Genomic DNA, 22,991 nt, shown 5'->3' on the forward strand with positions numbered 1-22,991 from the left:
CAAGTAATTTGCCACTACTACTTTCATATCATAAACCAGTTTTTCTGCAGGGGGTGTGCAAAGAAGCTGAATTTCAATAATACTGGTCAAATTTATTAAAGATTCTAATTACTATGAAGTAAACTTTCTAACTTGCATTATTTATGAGATTATTGGTTCTCTTCAGTACTATGGATGAGTTAAGGTTAAAGATGTTTGCCATTATAAAGATTGTATCTGATTATTTGAGATATGGTCATCTTAGCATCTATCATCAGAGTGGTTTGATGGCAAGAAAATGGGTAGGGTTTCTTGCATATTAGTTTATATATATGTATTTTGATTTGTAAACTAACTAATCTAAGCCCATTTTTAAAATTAATGTCAAACAATCTGTTAAGTTAGACTATATTTTAATTGGGCTGCAATTTGAAAACAATGTAGACCTATAAATTCCCACTGTCGTTCATCTTTCCTTAATCTTGAGAATGGAGTTAGATAGATGAAAGTTGATATGGAAATCTTATAGGCAGGAGGCCTCAATTAACAATATATATAAGAAATTCCAATGCAAACCAGAAGTCACATTACTTCAATTCAAAAATTTTCCCCTGTAAGGTGTTAATGACTGGCATGACTACTGTTAAAGGAAAAGTATGATGTACAGGGGCAAGCCACTACTAATTCAAGGTGGAGAGCACATATTTTAAATTAAATACATTAAAAATATTATTGACATTGTCACAATGCAGGTTGCAATTTTTACAGTAAATAATTGCTTGTTTCATAATATGAGAGATAATCCAGCAAATTGTTTGGCATTAATTAAATATAAATTCCTCAACTACAATGCTGATGTAAAGTTTTTTATTATTAATTAATAAGCCAGCTTACTTTGAGTATTGCACATCTAGTATTTGCAATTTTGCGGGCACGATATCCTCCTACATTACATGGATCAAAATCTTCTACATCCACACATGAAGTTTGGTCTGTTGACTAGAATATTCAAAGATAAATTTAGAATGATGAATGTAATACTAGTATTTAACAAAAAATTACCTTCCAACTATTTCCAAATACAGCTGCCGATGATGATATCTGTCCGGATCTCAGTCTCATGTCGTCTTCGGAGAAACTGTTAAAGTTGCCGCACAGGCCGCAAGTATGCATTTGATATGCACCCGAGACGCTGACTTCAGCATAACTGTCACCATTCCACAGAATCTATTAGTAAGACATTAAATTGTTACAAATATATTTTAAAATTTTGCAATAATTGTATTACCTTGAGTCCAACATCAGTATTAACTAAAACTGAATTTCCTGTCTTTTCTATATATAATTGGGGATTTTCAAAATATGGAAGAGAGACATTTTTGTCATTGACCTTTTAAAGAAAAATTACATTGAACTTCAAATTAACATAAAAGAAAAATCATTTATTTGAAAATTCAAGTAAATGATTGAACTACAAATTAACATTAAAAAAAAAAGCATACATACAGATACAACCAATCCTTTTGCTAAATTAACTATTGCTTCTGCTAATGTAATGGTAAGACCCTCAGTCCATGACACTCCTTCAATTCCTCTGTCACTGTTCTGTGCTTCCACTGTAAAATTTCCAGTCAAACAATCTTTTACCAATACGTAACGACATGTTCCTTGAAAGTGAATGACGGCACCATCAAAAGTACGATAGTGGGGATCTCCAAACGCCACACAGGTTGCAGGTTCTGGACAAGAAAGGAATTTCAAAATATTAATTTATGTGCACATGCAAACCTGTATCAATTGAAAAAATATATTACTAGGAATACAGTGCGGACAGCATTGTCCAGGATCAACAGAGGGAGTTTGATCGGAAGGACAGTTTAATGGTAGACATCTCTCCGTGCGACAAGTAACTTTTCCCATCTTACATTCACAAGTTGTACATACATCTGGCTGCCATTTTTCTTCATTCTGAATTAAAAATTAATTATTAAATCTAATTTTATCTCAAAGAATAACAATAAAAACAAATAGCACATACTAAAAATACAGAATTTCCATAATTGCAAGATAAACTTTTTGCCGGCAGACAAACTTCGCAGCATTGTCCAGACAATCTCTGCAATACTTCATCCTGGTTGCAGAACACAACCGGACAATTTATTTTCCTACATTTTTCTTCCCCATTCTGAGGAAAATGTCAAGTTAAATATAGCTATTTCACAAGCAATAAAAATTTTTATGAAAATATTACCTCACATTTACACTGCAAACAAGGTTCTAATACCGGAACCCAGATTTCTCCAGAAAGATGCAACTGGCCATCGGTTTCAGAAAGACAAACTAAAATCAAAAAAGTTATTGTTTCATTGAGTTTCATTGCTAACTTTTATACAACTTAAATACCTTCACAATGAGGACAACATTCTTCATCTTTGTGAATAATATATTCTTCAGGACAATTTAATTTTGGACACGTTTCCTTTATACAAATCCAATTAAAATCTTCCTGTAAAAAAAATAACATTTTAGATATTAATGCAGTACATTGTCAAAACTGAAAATAACACTTACGCTACATTCGCAAATAAAACAGGGATCATTCGACGGATGTATTATGGTGCCAAAATACTCCCGCGTACAGTTTGTGCTGAGGCCGGCACAGGTGGGGCAACAGTTTCCCGGCGAAGGATCCACAATTGCTTCTTTGGGACAGTCAACGAGAACAGGACACTGACGAGTTATACAGCGGAGCTGACCGTCTTCACAGGTGCAAGTGTCACAAGGATCTCCATTTGGAGTAAAAACATCACCATTTTGATAGAATCTTCCATTTAATTCGCACTCTAATAGATTAAGATGTTATTTATTAAAATTTTAATTCATTATTAAATAAACAGAAAATTAATACTAGAGTTATTTTCCATGTGTTTTATTATTAACTTCTTCAATTTAAAATTTTTTTTTTTTTTTTTTTCAAATTCTGCATCTATAATCACATAATAAAAGATTCATCATTATATTGAGATTACTTGAAGCCTTTTATAAAATAAATTTCTTATAAAAACTTCATTATGAATCATTGAAAAATCATACAAACAATTTAACTTTCTATGTTGTTTTCGAAACCATGTTTTGCGAATATATTGGACTTCGAACTCACATTTGGCTTTATTTCCATCATTTTAGTTGATACGTGACAACAGCACGTTTCGGGCATAAAGCCCCTCATCAGTCAACATATTCATTTTTAATCTGTTATACATACAAGGTCTTAATTGGCACACACAACTTATTTTACAATAAGTGAATTCATTAAAAATTTTTTATAAAATAAGTTGTGCGTGCCAATTAAGACCTTGTATGTATAACAGATATTCATTTTTAATCTGTTATACATACAAGGTCTTAATTGGCGCACACAACTTATTTTACAATNTGATCAAAATAAAAAAATAAATTTTTGATGACTTTAAAAACTGTACATAACAAATTTAACAATAATAAGATTGAATTATAAGTGTAGAAAAAAAATTGATCTCATATAAGATACGAACCGAATATTAACTCTTCACACAACAGCTTAACTAATCACTTAGTCCTGTGGCTTTGGTAGAGTTTAAGTATGAGTAAATACTACACATCACAAAATTTTGTGGAAATTGGTGATGATAACCTCCCGGGTTTACCTTGTTAACATGGATACAAAGTCTAAGTTAAAGTATGATTGCATACAAGTCTTCTCAAGTAACTTTTATATTTTATTATAATTTGAAGATAAAGTTCATTTTTCTTCTCTTTGGCTGTTCAGATTGAAGTCATTAGTTGAATTCAGTTTGAACAGCTAAAGCACTTTTTAATCTTTTTCTAATAGTGACACTCCAACTTAGTGATTTTTTTTTCTGCAGCAACTCTGCTTTATCAATATAGAGTTATTTTGCTTTTTGTATTTTTAGTAATATACATAAGAAGTGTTCTGGCACTGCTCAACAATATATTTTGTGACACCCCAGTTGAAAACCATGAAGTTACTGAGTGAAAGAGAATATGATTGATTATTTATCTAATGCTTTGTTACTCCTATACTTTCTAAATCATTCTTTGCATCACCTAATCAACATAGTTTAGTTTAACTAAAATATTTTGTCTTGACAGTTATCAAAATTTTGCATACTATTAAATTTGAATTTGTAAAACTATTTTATATTATAATTTAAATTGTAGATATGACCACACTATCCAAATGAAAAAACAGTAAGAACAAACATTAAAATGAAAACCATATTAAAAGTCTGGTTATTTTAACCTGCCATTATTATGTTTATCACAAGGTGTCAAGGGAATGAAATCAGAAATGGAGTTGGTATCTAGGTATTATAGAAGCCTATATTTTCCTTGGATCCTAGAGAGTTAATATGAAAAATTTGCTGCAGATTGGTTAGAGCAGTGTTTTCCAAACTTTTCAGATTTTCTGCTTTCAGTACATATATTTCTTATATTATTTTGTTTGTTTCAAAATGAATTATTTTCCTCATTGTCTTTTAAGACTCCTACTGCCCCTTGCCTTCTAGTGCTCCCCAGGAGCCAACCTAGAAATTATGCCACCCTGGGCAAGATAGTTATTTGTCACCCCTTTTAAATACAGGCATAATGTAAAACAGGGATCACCAAACTTTTTTCACAGTGGGCCAGATAACTGAGAGAATGACTAGTGTGGGCCATATAACCATTTTGTTCAATACAGTACACTGAATACACAAAAAATAAAGACAACCAACATATTTATTTACTAATACACAAACACGATTGCAGCAGCAAGCTCATAATTGCTTTCCTTAGAAACTTCATTGCAGATACTTATACAAAAAGCTCAGATATTCAAAGTCGTGAAAAGTCACCTAATTTTTTCTTTCATTGATTTATCTAAAAATTATATTATTGTCAGTGCAAAAATCAGATTGGACCAATTTTGGCATTTTACTTACTATGTAAAAAAATTTAAATACATAAGTTTATCTACAATCTATGATATTTCCATAAGAATAATTATATTTTAGCTCATTTGTGGCACAGTGAGGCAATGGGCCGGATGGACTGACCTCGCAGGCCGTAGTTTGGTGACCCCTAGTGTAAAACACAAAACACCTCAAACATTCAATTACTTAATTACTTTCAAAAGTAAAATAATTGATTATCTGAAATTAAGAGTGTTTTATTTATTTTTATTTTCTTTGGCTAATTTTTATGTCCCTAGCAATCTGCCTCCCTGGGCAGTTGCCCATCTTGCCCAGCCATAAATCGGCCCCTCAAATTTTCTATGACCCTCAAAAGGGCAGTAGCACTGACTTTGGGAATCACTGGTTTAGTGGGTTTAGGAGTATAGAAGATAGACAGCTAGCAGACATTCTATTTCACACATAATGATATAAGTTATATGATGACTAAACATTTAAAATATCATATACTGTAATTATATGTATATAATAATTACGTGTATTAAATTAAGGCTCCCTCAGTGGCCAGGATCACACAAACAGAAAAATTAAATTTTGTTTTCTTGTGTGAAAGAAAAAAATTATAATAATTATATATTGTAAAAACCAACAAAAAAAGAAAGAGGAAAATAGAAAATTTCATGTCCATAAAAGGACATTTGTAGAAAATTCTGAGAAAGATGTACTTCTCAAATTAAGACAAAAGAATAATGTGAGTCCTAAGATCAAACAACTTTGACAGGGATCAAATTGTTGGTTGGTGTTGACTCTTCCTGCGATCTTGGTTCTGATCTTGTTACGTTTTGTAATGAGTGAAGACCAATTGAAAAGTGGAGGTGAGTCAGAAACGACCTATCAGAATGTTTGGTCCGAAAAAAACTTTAAAACAGGCATTTTCAAGGATGCGGAGAGCTTTTCCCTGTCTTCCTATTGTGAGGCACCATACGCTGAAAAAGAAATTGTCTCTGCATCTCGGTATCGAACTGGATTGCACCCCGACCTCGTAATGGACTTTCTCCTTCCAATGCTTTGGGACCAGTGACTTTTCGAAAGGGATTCGAAAGAATAGTTCCAGTGAGATTCACCCTTTGAAGGGCAAAACAAATTAGAAGACCTGACTTTGCCTACTGTTGACTGTTGTAGCTGTAAGCAAGAGCATCGCCAGCTAATGGGGGGTCAAGATGATATAAATTGATAGAGGATATGAATTGTATGTAGGNTAAAAATGAAGAAAATTTTTTCAGTTATCATATCTAGCACCAGTTCTACCTTTTTCTCATTTCTTTTGTGACATTTATAATTAGAAAGTTTATCAGTTCCTGATTTTCTATTTTAAAATAGATTTATCAAGTGAAAAGTTTTGTTCACTTAGTCTAATTTATATCAGTGATATAAATTAAACTTTAAGAAAAATTTGAATGCTCATACACACCTCCAATCAAATAAAAAACAAAAATTGTTTCTGTAAAGAAAATCTTGGTTCATCTCAATGGCATCAAAATTTTCAGTGATAAATCTCTTTTCTATTCATTTTTTGTCAGATAAACATTTAATATATTAAATTAATGCAATAAAAATGTTCTTTTAACACTCAATTAAGAATTTAAATTACAATAAATAATACCTGGACAAACAGGACAGCACTCATTTTCGACAGGTTTTGGATTGTTACAGGGCAGGAGACAGTGTAACTCGCTGCATGTAACAGTTCCACCTTGGCATTGACAAAGTAGACATGGATTATTCATCGATACCCAATTCTCTCCGTCAGCATATTCCTTTCCTTCATATATGCAACCTAAAAAGTTTTTCTTAATTCTAGTTAATTTTTTAAAAAAATCTATATTTTAAAAAAAACTTAATACAGTTCTTCATACCTCTGCATACTTCACAACATTGGTCTAAAAGCTTAGTAGTAAGAAGGCAATTCAGTGCTGGACATTCTTCTGTCACACAATGAACATTTCCATCCTAAGAAAATTAAATATGTTAAATATATTATCTAAATATTAGTAAAAAGTAATTTTTTAAAAAATTACTTACGGTACAAATACAGTCATCACAGACATTTGGTTGGAAATGTTCTCCGTTACTTAAAACATCGCCGTCAAATAAGCATTTATCACATTTTGGGCAGCATTCAAATGATAATGGATGAGTGCAGTTTTGCGTACACACTTTTTTCTGGCACATAACATCATTTTCCTGTTTTATAATTAATGAATTACATGAAAATTTTAAAATTTTTGTTGGATATTTTATAAATTTCCATGCTTTTTAAAGTCAAACTTACAATACATAGACATTCTTCACAAGTATTTTCAGGATTGATAAATGTCTCTCCGTGATTATATTCCTTCCCCAAAAAGACACAACCTGACAGAAAAATCAAAAATGAATGAAGCAATTTTAAAATTTTTGCTATTTGTTATTGTTCTTACCACTGCAAATAGGGCAGCATTCTTGAATTACTGTGTTTTTGCAATTAACAGGTTCACACTGCCTATGGTGGCAGGTTACGTGCCCGTTATTACAAAAACAGTTCCGACAATCATCTAGAGGATCTACAAATGACTTTTGATTTGGAAAACTATTGTTAGCAAAAGAGCATCCTATAAAAAATGTTCATTAAACTTTTATAGTATGGTAATTAGTTTAAAAATTATATGACACAATACCATTACAGCTTTCGCAACATAATTCTAATATAGGATTCGGGCAATTAATGGCTGGACAGGGTATATGATAACAAATAACTTCTCCATCTTCCATGCAGATACATTCCTGGCAAGCATTGCGAGGATCTAGAAATGTTTCATGAAATTTATAAGTTTTTTCGCCCAAGTAGCATTCTGAAACAGAAGGACAAATTGGACAGCATTTATCGGGATACGAAACTGGAATTTCACAAGTTAAAGGATCGCATTTTATGCTGTGGCAAGTCACGCTTCCATTCTGAAATAATTTTGAAATTAGTTTTAAATAATTGTATAATTGCTTAAGGGGTTAAATTTTAAATTGCAAATTGTCAAAATTTACCTGGCATTTACATTTTTGACATATATCATCAGCATGAATGAACTCTTGATCATTTCTATATAAGCGACGTCCAAATTCACAGTGATCGCAGGTAGGACAACAAGTGCCAAAAGGAGCAGCTGGATGAGAACATGGCACAGTTGGACACGGTTTTGGATGACAATGAATTTGTGAATTCTAATAATGAAAAATTTACTTTTTAATTCGTAAATCATTTACATTATTTTATTAACTTTTAAATACAAAATGGTATAAAATAAGCTTAAATATAAATACAGTAATTTCATTTCATAATTGAATTCTACTCTCTAAAGAATTCATTTTCATTTCACTTGTAAATATCAAATTGCATAATCAAAATTTTATTAATCTCATAAGTTTTTTTAAATGTACATTATTTGCTTATTTGAGTCATGAATTATTGAATTTAGAGAAATAAATGCATAAAATTGCATTTATTTTAATATTAGGGTATCATATTCATCCTACTTTTTCTATTTTTCAGTAAGAAAGTAGGAAATGTCCTACTTTTTGTCTTTAAGTGCTAGTACAGGATCAAGTTTTTTCTAAATAAAGCATGTATAATGAATTTTCTTGGTTCTGCTATTCCTTCCTAAATTTCACTAAAGAATCCAATGCTATATAATGTGATCACTAAATGGTAAACTTTAAAACTTTAATTTTAAGAAAGTTTATTTTTTTTTAAATCTCAACAATAGTTCTTCTAATATTTAATCAAGTCCAAATGATGATCACAAAAGGAAGATTTTTACTTCAAATCTTTCTAAACCGTTGCACCAATTTTCCATTAAATTAAGAAAATGTTTACTGATATTTAATTACCAACATCAACTCCAGGACCAATATATTCAGTAAATTTTATGCTTTTATTTGCACTAAAATACTTTGTATACTTTTGGTTCAGCTCTAATAAAACTATAAAATTTTTTTAGTTTATTATTACCATTTCAATATATAATAAAACTCCATCTCAATAATTTACCCAATTATGTATTAATTTTTAATAGTTTCAATATAACAATTAAATTTGACTTTAATTCAAGTTTTATGGAGCCACATACCCAAAAGGTGATTTCAATCTAATGTTTACAAGATGGAAGATACAGTGGATGATTTTTGGGTCCCAAATTTTGCCCTATTTTGTAGGAGCAGTGATGCCGACCACATTGTATCCGCATCACAAAAGGGTGACACCAAAATGAATCTCTAAAATTTTTGTGCAGTGTTTCAGCTGGAATTTATTATTATTAAAATCAACTATAGGAATATTAAAAAATAATATCATCATTTTTTGTTAGCTTAGCTTACACATATCAATATCTACAATGCTAAAACTTTATACTAATTTCCTTTTTGAACCTTCTAATGTGTTCTGGTCGGAGTTATCATTATCATCAAATTATTAAAAAAATATATGTAAATACAGGTATGCTGTGTGTATACATCATATATGATATTGTAATTTAAAAAGGTGCAATTTTAATTTTGCTACTTGTTTATGTCATTGCCATTACAAGCAGGAATTACAATTTATGGGTAACATTAGTACATAGATAAAATTACTAAGGATTTTGTATAATCTGTTATGAAAAGAGATCCTTGGGTGGCACAAGTATTGCATTGAGTGGCATCAATCCTACAGATGTTGCTGCTTTTAGGATCTAATATGCAAACCTGTTCCCTTATTTAAAATTTCAACAACTTGATTGATATTCAAAAAAAAATTTCAAAAAATAGCAGAGAATACAAACAGTATTCTCTGCTTTTTTTCAGTATTTTGTATTTTTTTTAATTATATTTACATATTTGCTAATTGTAAATATTATTGAGAAATAAAGACCATAACCTTCTATTCAAGATTATTACTCTAGTAACTAATGTGAGTGACAATCATTTAGGCAGGAATTTTTCACATGAAAAAATAAATAATGTTGAAGTGTATACTATATTAAACTTTTCCTTTCCTTGTTAATGAAAAGATATTTTATCAACTAAATATACTATAGACTGCTTTTGTATTGAACATCCTTCTTTAAGTGATGATTTTGGCAATTTTTAAATTACTCTTACTTATCCTAATTTTTCCTTTAAAAAGTCCTATTTTTCCTACCTTATAAGTCTTGAAATTCAGTAGGAGCACTCTTTTTCACTCCAAATGCAAAGTACTTTTTAATTTTTCCTTTTAATATATAATTATAAATTACACTTGTAAAAGAAACATCAAAAATAAANTGTTATATCAATAATATTAAAGCATATAAATGTATATAACACATTTAAGTTAAAAAGTAAGGCCTCTCAGAGGGTTGAAGAGAGATTTAGACACTTAAATTTCTGAGGCCTCCTGGTATATAATAAAAAAACAAAACAGCATTAAAAAGATACAGCAACTGTTATAAATTATTCCTACAATTAATTAAAATAGAAGTTGTTTTGACTTTCAGTTGACATTTTGTATTTCCAAACTATTTGTAATAGAAACTTTTATGGATTTTTCCAATTAAATAAATGTACGAAAATAAGTAGAACCGTTTAAGATGAATCCTAAAGCAGAAGAGACATTAGAATTTAGTATTTTTTTAATATAAAACACATGATTTAAATCATCCCTGATTCAAAGGAGCTCATAGAATTTTGTCTTTACTATAACAAGAGGTTAAAATGGCTCTATCTCACTTCCATAATTCAGTTTCTAATTATAAAAGATTGGATGAATGAAGTAAGGCTAAGCATCACAAGGGTTTTCTGTCAAAGGGCGAAAGAACTTTTTCAGAAATTGGTCCCTCTTTAAATGTTAGACACGTGAAATAAACCCGGCAAATTTCACGTGGCTAGTCCGTTGACAAGGCGTGAACCCACGACAAAGTAGTTTTCCTAGTTGGTCGCGGGTTCGCACCTTGTCAGTGGCTGTACTCACTCGACCAGTGGTGGGCCTAATCTTAAAACAATGATTATTCTGTGTGGAAATTGTTACAAATTGCTACATTTTCCCCAAAATTACAGTATTAAATATTGATTTAGTCTAAATCCACGATTGTTAAATGAGTTAAAACAAAAAGTTATGTTTACATTTTGTCAAGATATATGTCATACATTATTTATTATTTCAATAGCATATTTATGTGTAGCCTAAGAAGTTTATCAACCATTTGTACTTAGAATAGATTTTTAATTAAAGAAAGTATCGTTGTATGGCTTTTAATTTTATACACTATTTTATGACTGCTACGATACTTAACATTGACATAAATATTATAAATTACACTTGTAAGAAAGTATCGTTGTATGGCTTTTAATTTTATACACTATTTTATGACTGCTACGATACTTAACATTGACATAATAATTATAAATTACACTTGTAAAAGAAACATCAAAAATAAAAGCCTCTTTTATTTTTGATGTTACTTTATCCCTTCACACTTTTGGGATCCAACAACTGTCTGATGAAAGCATTGGTGGAGTCGACCTTTTCTCAGAGGCTCTTATCCACCTCAATATGCAAACATTAAACATTAAAAATCCCTCTGGTGACAGTAAAATTAAAAAATATATGAAAGAATTGGCAAAAAAGTAGACAAATACCATACCTAGTGGACACACAGACAACACCCTCAAAAAGTTAATTGTCCATACAAAAAGCAGATTATTTATTACCTCTCTTAACTATGTTTTTATTCTAAAACAATTATAATTTGAAATTCAAATTAATTTTTTAAAAATGTTAAACAAGATTTCATACCAAACACTGGCACTGCTGACATTCATCATCTGGATGTAGCCAACTTTCTCCCTCTAAATAATTGATATTTTTCATGCTACATAACTCTGGACATTGTTCACAACATTCATTTGGTAACTTGAAAGGATTTGGACAAAACAATGGTGGACAACTTTTTTGTGTACAGGAGACATATCCATTCTATAATATAGAATAAATATAAAATGTTTACAATGTCAGTCTTATTCAAAATTTTAATTTAGTTAAATACATAATAAATAAATATCATCATAAATTTTATAATTTATATATTATATAGGGTCTTCCAAAGAGAATGCTACCATTATAAATTACTGTAATTATGTTAATTATTACCTGAGATGTATGTGATATATGCCAATTATTGATAGAATAACCATCCAAGTTTCATCTCCCATCCGCATTCAAACANTTTCGAAAGGGATTTGAAAGAATAGTTCCAGTGAGATTCACCCTTTGAAGGGCAAAACAAATTAGAAGACCTGACTTTGCCTACTGTTGACTGTTGTAGCTGTAAGCAAGAGCATCGCCAGCTAATGGGGGGTCAAGATGATATAAATTGATAGAGGATATGAATTGTATGTAGGTAAAATAAAAACGATTCATAAAGTTTTAATCATTTACTATGTACTGGAGAAGAAATATCTTAATTAAAACATTTTTTTTTTAACTTACAAGAAGCCTAAGAAGATTATTTTAATTAAAACTTAGCATTTAAATAATTTTTTCGAATTTCTAGAGGGGGCAGCTGCCCCCTCCTGCCCCCTTTGCTGTAAGCTTATTCTTTTGCTTATAATAAACCAGGTAACTATTTGCAACTGTGGAATTTGTCTCTGTACCAAATGTACCCATTCACACTTTGGAGCAACTGATATTCTGATGTCACACGTGGTTTGGTGACCTTACATGTATAATATAAGAACTTACATTATGTCAAACAATATAGAATGTGATTATAATGTTATATGTATTTTCTAAACATGGAGTGATCAAAATAAAAAAATAAATTTTTGATGACTTTAAAAACTGTACATAACAAATTTAACAATAATAAGATTGAATTATAAGTGTAGAAAAAAAATTGATCTCATATAAGATACGAACTGAATATTAACTCTTCACACAACAGCTTAACTAATCACTTAGTCCTGTGGCTTTGGTAGAGTTTAAGTATGAGTAAATACTACACATCACAAAATTTTGTGGAAATTGGTGATGATAACCTCCCGGGTTTACCTTGTTAACATGGATACAAAGTCTAAGTTAAAGTATGATTGCATACAAGTCTTCTCAAGTAACTTTTATATTTTATTATAATTTGAAGATAAAGTTCATTTTTCTTCTCTTTGGCTGTTCAGATTGAAGTCATTAGTTGAATTCAGTTTGAACAGCTAAAGCACTTTTTAATCTTTTTCTAATAGTGACACTCCAACTTAGTGATTTTTTTTTCTGCAGCAACTCTGCTTTATCAATATAGAGTTATTTTGCTTTTTGTATTTTTAGTAATATACATAAGAAGTGTTCTGGCACTGCTCAACAATATATTTTGTGACACCCCAGTTGAAAACCATGAAGTTACTGAGTGAAAGAGAATATGATTGATTATTTATCTAATGCTTTGTTACTCCTATACTTTCTAAATCATTCTTTGCATCACCTAATCAACATAGTTTAGTTTAACTAAAATATTTTGTCTTGACAGTTATCAAAATTTTGCATACTATTAAATTTGAATTTGTAAAACTATTTTATATTATAATTTAAATTGTAGATATGACCACACTATCCAAATGAAAAAACAGTAAGAACAAACATTAAAATGAAAACCATATTAAAAGTCTGGTTATTTTAACCTGCCATTATTATGTTTATCACAAGGTGTCAAGGGAATGAAATCAGAAATGGAGTTGGTATCTAGGTATTATAGAAGCCTATATTTTCCTTGGATCCTAGAGAGTTAATATGAAAAATTTGCTGCAGATTGGTTAGAGCAGTGTTTTCCAAACTTTTCAGATTTTCTGCTTTCAGTACATATATTTCTTATATTATTTTGTTTGTTTCAAAATGAATTATTTTCCTCATTGTCTTTTAAGACTCCTACTGCCCCTTGCCTTCTAGTGCTCCCCAGGAGCCAACCTAGAAATTATGCCACCCTGGGCAAGATAGTTATTTGCCGCCCCTTATATATATATATATACATACAAGGTTTTCCAAAAAGAATACTATCATTATATATATGTTATATTTCAGATTCTTTAGAAGTAAAAGATTAAAAATAAATTTGTTTTTTCACTGAACATTAACATTTGTACAGTTACAGATTAATTAAAAAATCAAATTCTAAAAATTTATTGTTATGTTAGAACTTATAAAGCAAATTAATGTGTGTAAACTTGGCATGTATTCATTTAATAAAAAGAAAATTTATGTCTTATGATATGTTATGATATGTTAAATATAATTGCAGACTCTTAATATATCCATAATATAAATGCATAATAATATTTTAATAAAATTACATTTATACCAATGCAAATTTAATGTCATGATTCAAAAATTCTTATATTTTTGAAACAGTGCCAGTACTTTTTAGTAATTCAAACACAAATCAATTATTGTATTTATTCAGACACTTGGCAAATCTCATCATTAAATTTTATTCAGTTGATATGTGTTCATTGTATTTTTACACGTTTTGGGCATTTGTTGCCCCTCTTCAGCCAACTTGCAGTTTTTCTCTGTAATTGTTGTACAATGAACACGTATCAACTGAATAAAATTTAATGATGAGATTTGCCAAGTGTCTGAATAAATACAATAATTGATTTGTGTTCAAATTATCAAAAATTCTTAATTTAATTGTTATATAATAGAGTTTAGTGATTCAAAGTATAAAAAAAAAAGAAGAAATAACATTAACAAGGAGAACCCAGGAGGATGTCATCACCAATTTCGACAAAATATTGTGGATGTGTAGTATTTATTCATACTTAAACACTACCAAAGCTGCAGGACCCACTATTCAAGCACTCTAGAAAATCACAATTAATATTTTTCTAAAACTATTGATACCTATGCAGAAGCACCATTCACATGTTCATGGCTTGGCATGATTAGTTAAAGCATTGCATGATGAGCATTAATATGCAGGTTCAAATCCCATATGAGATTAAGCTATAAATGTAAAAAAAATTTATCTTATTGTTATTAAATTTGTTATGTACAATTTTTATGTCTTTTTAAAATTTATTACTCTTTATAAAATAGGAAATTCAAAAATTATTTTTTAACAATTTATTGCACAAAAAATATACATGCAATAAATATTTACAATTACTGTTTCACAAAAATATGACATTTTTTGGTGGCATTTATCATAAATACAGTTAAAACATAATGGTTCAGTGCACCATGCACAAATAATCATTACTACTTCACTTGTACCTATACAATCTTTACATTTTGTTTTAACAACAATGAAAACAAATTTCATTAATGTTTTTGAAGATATTTCTTTCACATGTTATTTAAGATGCATTGTTTGCATCTCAAATAACATGTCACAAAACACTGGTTGTGAATTAGAAAATGTATTTTAATAGCATCTTTACAATTGGCTATTTCTCTATTGGTTTTAAGGAAATAGCTACAGTACACTAGTGCTTGTTGATGCAGTAAGAATATCCATATCTCACAAACCAAATACAGTATAAGCAAACACATCTATAAAAATTTGTCTGGCATGCTTAATGGTTTTATACTGTCTATTGTTGGGGTCACTGGCAAATGAAAAAAGAGAGTTCTAGCTGTCAACTTTGGTCGCTTCCCTTTCTACATCAAAGGGAATTCTAGTGTTGCCCTTACCTTCCAGTAAAATGAACAGTCTAAGCAGAAAGCATAACTTTCTTTGTCTAGTTTTCTTTACTGATCAGATTAGGCCTATCTACAATCTACAATATATATATATATATATACAGTAGAGCGTCGATTATCCAAAAGTCAATTATCTGAAACGTCAATTATCCCATTCAAACATGTTGTCTACTGACCCTAGGAAGATGATGAAAATGATGATTCTGCAATAGAAAGGCATTTTGTGTTCTGCAGTTTGCAAACTTGGAATCAGTCATCATTGCGCAATAAGAGTAATCTGCAGAAGCCATTGAATTGTGGCTACTAAGGGAGGAGTGACAATGGATATNTTAAATTCAAGTTAAAAAATAAATAATGCGAAACATGCATTACTTACTTTGCAAGTACAGTTTTGACAAGGATCATAATCAGGAACAAAAGATTCTCCATTCATATATGTTTTATTATAATGTATGCATTCTTGACAAACTGGACAACATTCGTTGGATACAGTAATTGGAGAAGTACAAGTCAGTAATGGGCATTGTTTACTTTCACATTCAACATTGCCTATTAAAATGAACTAAATTATATTTATTCTAAGCATAACAGAGAACTATCAAATGATTATTTCAAACCTTTGTAGCATCTGCAATGTTCACAGGTATTATTTGATTCTATAATTGCATTATTAGGGTAGATTTTTCCATTGTGTTGACAACCTGAATTTTATAGAGAGAGTAAAATTCCATTTTTTGCATATTTATTATTTTGCTTTTCAAAGAAATACTTGAAGAAAGTACCACTGCAATCTGGACAACATTGATTTGTTCTTTGAATAGGATGAGTACATTGAATGTCACACATCATACGAGTGCAACGTATAATTCCCTCTTCACAACTACACACTTGACAAAAGTCAGAAGGATGCATCCATCTGTTACCATGCTGCAAATGACGCCCACTTTTATCAATACATCCTATTATCATAAGTATACTTACTTTTAAAAAAATTGGATGGAGGAAAAATTATACACTGACATATATAAGTAAATCTTACCTTTGCAAATTGGACAGCATGTGTTTTCTAGCTGTTCTGTTATTTTGCATGGAAGATCTTGACATTGAATCTGAGAAGGAAAACATGTGATATTTCCTTCATTACACTGGCAGATATCACAAGGGCTATCATTAGGCACAAATTTCATACTGTTTGGCACTAATCTGTTGTCATATAAACAATCTAGAAAAATATAAATCTTGTATTCCTTTCAGTTATTAGTAAAAGTAACTTTAAAATTTATTGATTTACCAGTACAAGGAGAACAACATCTTCCAGGTTGAACAATACCATGAGTACATAATTTTTCACAATGTTTCATTAAACTGCACATTGCAACATTCTCCTTACAATATTATTATTATTTTGAAAGAACATCCCACAAGNTTAAGGTTATTTATTAGATTTAGCTGCATAAAATACATTTATAATGCGTTAAAAATTAATTTTTTAAGTCAACAACGAAGATAAATGGCGGCCATCTCGAAGATTAGACACGTTTGGAAGAATTTAAATGGTTAATATCAGGTAAAGAGCAATAAAATATATTTATATATTTGAAAATATATCTTCTCTGATCATGGAAAAAAATGGGAGAAAGAAGCATTGAAGGATTATTTTCTAGGAAGGAAAACAATCTCGCAATCTCTGTTGAAGATATTGGATCTTGTTTAACAAATGGTTCCATGTACTGTACGTAAATAATGGATTGTTGTAAACGGGGATTAAATTTTTAAAGTGTATTAAATATACATATATGTATATGTATATAAAGAAAATAATGCGATAAATATGAAAAATGGCAACGATAAGAATAAAATGTAAATTAAATTTTTATAGATCTACATGTTTATCAAATTGCAGAAGCCAGTTGTAGAGGATGTCACGCGTGTAATTGATGGCTGCTAAAATATTGCAGATGTAAAATATTGTTGTTTATTTTATAAGATTGATTAAGTTTATTTAAAATAAAACGATAAAATAATACAAAATTTTAATTTTGTGTTTTCTTATCTTTTTTTCTATACANTTGAACTTAATTTTTTTTCACATACTGGGACATTCTGATGGACAACATTCTCCTTTAGGTATTCTTGCATTTTTGCAAGGTGCAGGACTGCAAGTTATTGATTGACAATGAAGAGTTTCATTCTAATGTGTAAAATAATACAAAGTTACTAAAATCATAATATATATTTAAAATAACTTTATTTCTTACCTGACAAGTACAAGTGATACAAGGATTATATTTAGGAGTAAACATTTGATTATTATAATAATGTTTTCCCTCATATTTACAACCTATAAGAATTATTTTTTAAATTTTTCTCATAATATATTTGAAAATAAAAAATATCTTACCAGAAAAACATATTGGACAACATTCATTTTTTGGAATTATTTGCTGACTGCATAAAGGAATAGTACATGCAATTGATTGACAGATAACATTACCATCCTATTCAAATTACTTTTGAATTGGTAAAATGTACATAAAATATAAATATTGTAACAATAACTAACGTAATTTTGAATTATTTAAATTAGCTTACTTTGCATACACAACTGTTGCAAGAATCCAAAGCAAACTTTTCTTGATTTCTAATAATGATCCCTTCATACTCGCAATCTGAAAAAAATTAATATGAATGTAATAATTTAACTAATTTTATCTAAATATATAAAATTACTTGTCCTGACTGACTGACTGACTGACTGTCACTGATTGATTCATCATCACCCAGAGCAAACCGCTGAACCTAGAGGTGAAATTTGGTACACAGTTAGGGTACATCATGAAAACACACACTAAGAAGGGATTTTTCGAAATTCCCCTGCAGGGGGAGAGGGAGAGCATTAATGCTTAACCTGAAGAATGGCTTTTGAAATTGATTCCCATACTTTTCCTTAAATTGATAATATTTATAACAATGCCTGAAATGTTTTTATATATTTCAATTTTTTAACCAAATGTTTGAACTGTTTTAAATTCGAATTTGTTATTGCATATTGGTTCGATTATAGAACGATTGTAAACGTTCCAGAAAATTGATCAAATTGAAAATAGTTCATTTGATTCTCAGCAATTCTCATCATTCTCAGCGGTAGGTGTTATATAACAATTACTATTGTTGTTGAAATACTGAATATAAATGGGGTTTGCTTGCAAAATCCCCGCAGGCGAAGTCATGGGTAACAGCTAGTTAATAAATAAAATTAGCTAATGTTCATAATAAAGTTACAATTTTAAATATCATATCAAAGTATTATGCATGTTTCTATCTGGCATTAAAATATATTTTTTTTCTGTAAGTTTTAGTTTATTTTTTGTTTTTATAGTCAAATTGTTTATATATATTTTATTTTCCATTTTGGGATGTATTCACTTTATTAAATTTAAAAATATTTATTGAAATTAAACAATTAAAAACATGAATAAATACCATTGCAAATTTTACAGCAATTTGATGTTCTAGGATGAGAGCAATTAAATTCTGGGCAATCATTTGTTTTGCATGATATTTCACCATTCTACAAAAATAAACAATATTAAATTTTGACAAATTAATTTTGCTCATTAAGATATATAATTAATGACCTCACAAATGCATTCGAGACATTTATCTTCCTTCCATCTGGACCCGTTATTTTCTTCTTCACACTGAGCACATATAGGACAACATGAATTCTTCGGAACTATTCTATTTGCAAGATTACACCAAAGTAATGGATTGCATTTGATTTCTTCACATAACACATTGCCATTTTGACATGTGCACTCCATACATGGATCTGCAGGATCAATAAATCTAGCACCATTCATATAATTTTTATTTCTGTAGAAGCAACCTAAACAATTATTTAAAATGAGAAACAAATAAAATATAATTTCATAGTAATGAATATAAATATCACCTTCACAACGTGAACAACATTGATTTTTCATGGTAATGGGATGGGTGCATTTCAGATCCGAAAGGCATTGAATTTTATCACAAGTTATTGTTTTGTTCTAAAAGTTAAGCGAATGTTTATTTATAAAAAATATTTTATATATCTCTCTGATTTAACAATTTTATATTTATTAAAATATATTTTTGAATTTTTGAATTATAAATTATAAATAGGATAAATAAACCTTACCTTACAAGAACATAAATGACATGGATGATGTATCCAAATTTCATTTTCTCTGTGCAGGACATTTTTGTCATCAATACAATCTGATAGAAATGAATAGATTTAAGAATTCTGTTATAAAACAATTAAATTACTAATAAAGAAAATATTTTAAAACCATTTAAATTTCAAATTATAAATTTACTCTGTTCGGAACAATTTGTCTGTCTTCCTGTACTTTTATCGTAAAATCTAGCTTCACAAATACCACATCTATACGGAATGCATTCTGTATTTGGAAAATTTGAACAAGAATGAGATAAACATATATCATCACAATTCAGAATAGCAACACCTAAGCTGCATCCAGATTTAATGTTTAATTCAAAACAAAATCTGAAAGGAAAAAGTAAAAGTTGTTATTAACAAAACAAACAGAAACAAAATGAATGCATTTTATAAAATGCATTCATTTTGTCATTTCTATTTTATTTACTGGTAAATTTTGTTTCATTTTGAATTTGATAATAAAAGAATTCAATTTCAAAATGAAACAAAGATATAAACAATTTAAGTTTTATTAAATAAACACAATATTTTATTAAAAACTTTTTTTTAATGTAAGTAAACATTGCATATATGAAGTTATGATTTCTTAAATTTAATTTGGCGGCACTTATGAATTTATGAGAAGCTTACTCTTCTATTCAGTTGTTTTGAAAGTATGCAGATATTTTTTTTAATTTAAAGAAACTAAAATACACAATTTTTATATTCAAAACTATTTTTATGTAACAAAATAATTTCTATCACCATTTAATTCTTTTTCCTGTATATTAAATAGTTACATATTTTCATTTGCAAAAATATTTAAACTAATTTGACTTGAATAATTTAAATAATATTTGATGTCTTTAAATATTTTTAAAATTTGAAAACATTAAAGACATTAATAGAATCAAAAACATCAATTTAAATTTTACAGAAAAGATAATAGTAAAATAACAACTGGGTAATGCAAGAAATAATTAAAAATTTACTAGTTAAACCCCTTTAATTTTAATTGCATAATTTTTCAACAAGTAATTGAGTAATGTCTTGAAATCAAAAAATTGTAGTTTTTCACCAACTACTACTTTAAATTAGCCAATATTTAGCTGAATTAATTTTTTTTTCATTTTTTGAATGAGTCAATGAATAATTCATTTTTATCCCATCAAACGAAGAGGATGATCTTGTTTGAAGATTGTCCTTTGCATTTATCTAATAGAAGAGGAATTTGCTTGTTTAAAGACTTACTATTATATAATGATAAAAAGTAATTAACATTTGCAAAATCTCAAACTTTCCAAAAATTTATTAGTATTACCATATGTTTTGTGCATATAATCCAGGGCCAGTTTTGGACTGTTAGTTGCCAGCGTGCAACAGATATGATCAGCATTGATAGAGGTGGCCAAATGAGTAAATTCATTACTTGACCCAACCCATGAAATCCTACTGGTATTTTTAGGACAATTTCATATAGTTGACAGTGGTAAAAAAATTTATAAAAGTATTTGCTATAAGTTATATTTATTTTAATTTTATTCAAATTAAGCTACTCTGTAGATAAAAGGTGTCTTTGTTCAAAATTATATTTTATTGCTGCCATAAAATAGAATTTGCAAATTAAAATGAAATTAATTTAAAGAAACTTTTCTTATTTAGTATATAAATACAATATAATATATAATTTTTATACAATATGTGTAAAACATTAATTTAAATGTAAATATTTAAATTAATAACGTTCATGCACATCTCTTTCTTTAATTTCCTTTTGGATCCATCAACAATCAAAGCAATGGTTTAATTTTAAGATTAAAGGTACAGGAATAAAGGCCCATTCATAATGAAAATTAAGTATAAATATAAAACCTTGTATTTATGTTATTTAATGCAACCATTCACAATGAGATGATTAAGTTTAAGATTAACTTACATAAAAGATATTAACATAAATAAAGCTTGGAGTTTGTAAACTTTAATTTTTTTCTACTTTTTATATGATTTAAAACAAGAAACAATAGTAGTAGTTATGGAATTTCCACTAATGAATTTAATTTCCACTTCATATACAATAAGCTCATGAAAGTGATAAACAAAATATAGTCATTTTAAAAGTGAACTTAAATTATTTTTGTGCAATACATTAGTAATAACTTATCTTTATTCAATCAATTTATTAATATATTTAACATTGAGAAGATATATAACTTTAGGTGCATGGAATCCTAATTCATTATATCATATGAAATTTATAAGATGAATTACAATATGAATTAAAATTCCATAATTAAATATAGTTGAACCTATCTATCACAAATCTCATGGGAACAAGAAATGATTTGAGATACAGATTTTGTTCCTACAGGAAGACAGGAGAAGTTCCTACATAATAAACAGTAATAGGTTTGATTGGAAGTATGGTATTGTGTTATTACAATAGCAAGTACAGTTTGTTCTTGTATTAGGTATAAATAAGACATTTTTGACATACCTTAATAGAAACTTTCTGGTGCTCGACTTTCTTCAACTAATAAGATACAAGCCAAACTCATAGCCAATCAGAGAAAAGCAGTATTAATTGCAACTACATACAGGTATACCTCGCCTTACGTCAGTAATTGGTTCCAGGAGAGGTGATGTAAGTCGAATTTACTTGTCTCCGAATCTACTTGTCACTAGGCTAAACCATAAATTACCATTCCCGGTTCTGTATTTTATTTATTAATGCATTTTTAATAATATATGGTTAATAAGGATCTATTTTAAGCTTACAAACAAATAAATTTTAGTTTTTAATATAGTACAGAAAAAAGTAATCTAAATTTATGAATGCATGTACTGTAAATACAGTACATACTTGTAAATGTATATATTTATGTGCTTTAAACACTTTTCTAGTGATATTGAAGTCTTAATTGTAAAATTGAGTTGAGTAAAATGACTTCATTTTTATTTTTCCATATACTTTTTTGACAAACGACATATAATCGGGAACGACGTAACTTGAAACGACATAAGTCGAGGTATACATGTATTGTGTTGCAAGAGATGTTTCTCATCTGCAATTTATGATATAAAAATGTAGTTGCCAAGCTTTGAATTTGTAATCAACACTTTG

At 28.9% G+C, this 22,991-nt stretch overlaps 1 protein-coding gene across 1 annotated transcript in view; it reads right to left on the reverse strand.

The window, feature by feature from the left end:
- LOC111637659 overlaps positions 1-22,991 on the reverse strand; it is a 46,512-nt gene that overhangs the window by 8,763 nt on the left and 14,758 nt on the right. Inside the window, exons 19-50 of the mRNA XM_023383206.1 lie at positions 20,028-20,218; positions 19,847-19,926; positions 19,619-19,715; positions 19,302-19,552; positions 19,147-19,234; positions 18,256-18,332; positions 18,065-18,161; positions 17,922-18,004; positions 17,754-17,854; positions 17,338-17,350; positions 16,955-17,048; positions 16,703-16,885; positions 16,446-16,622; positions 16,281-16,364; positions 16,040-16,212; positions 11,773-11,952; positions 8,010-8,186; positions 7,649-7,925; positions 7,412-7,582; positions 7,264-7,346; positions 7,014-7,175; positions 6,848-6,941; positions 6,595-6,768; positions 2,551-2,822; positions 2,383-2,485; positions 2,231-2,319; positions 2,018-2,164; positions 1,794-1,947; positions 1,486-1,718; positions 1,268-1,369; positions 1,042-1,206; positions 874-978 (exon numbers count right to left, since the gene is read on the reverse strand). Coding sequence (XP_023238974.1) covers positions 874-978; positions 1,042-1,206; positions 1,268-1,369; positions 1,486-1,718; positions 1,794-1,947; positions 2,018-2,164; positions 2,231-2,319; positions 2,383-2,485; positions 2,551-2,822; positions 6,595-6,768; positions 6,848-6,941; positions 7,014-7,175; positions 7,264-7,346; positions 7,412-7,582; positions 7,649-7,925; positions 8,010-8,186; positions 11,773-11,952; positions 16,040-16,212; positions 16,281-16,364; positions 16,446-16,622; positions 16,703-16,885; positions 16,955-17,048; positions 17,338-17,350; positions 17,754-17,854; positions 17,922-18,004; positions 18,065-18,161; positions 18,256-18,332; positions 19,147-19,234; positions 19,302-19,552; positions 19,619-19,715; positions 19,847-19,926; positions 20,028-20,218 — 4,477 coding nt within the window. The remainder of the gene's footprint in view (positions 1-873; positions 979-1,041; positions 1,207-1,267; positions 1,370-1,485; positions 1,719-1,793; positions 1,948-2,017; positions 2,165-2,230; positions 2,320-2,382; positions 2,486-2,550; positions 2,823-6,594; positions 6,769-6,847; positions 6,942-7,013; positions 7,176-7,263; positions 7,347-7,411; positions 7,583-7,648; positions 7,926-8,009; positions 8,187-11,772; positions 11,953-16,039; positions 16,213-16,280; positions 16,365-16,445; positions 16,623-16,702; positions 16,886-16,954; positions 17,049-17,337; positions 17,351-17,753; positions 17,855-17,921; positions 18,005-18,064; positions 18,162-18,255; positions 18,333-19,146; positions 19,235-19,301; positions 19,553-19,618; positions 19,716-19,846; positions 19,927-20,027; positions 20,219-22,991) is intronic.

The sequence above is a fragment of the Centruroides sculpturatus genome, unplaced genomic scaffold (genome assembly GCF_000671375.1).
Source record: "Centruroides sculpturatus isolate CEXI.00-Female unplaced genomic scaffold, Cexi_2.0 scaffold1027, whole genome shotgun sequence".
Taxonomy (NCBI): Eukaryota; Metazoa; Arthropoda; class Arachnida; order Scorpiones; family Buthidae; genus Centruroides; species Centruroides sculpturatus.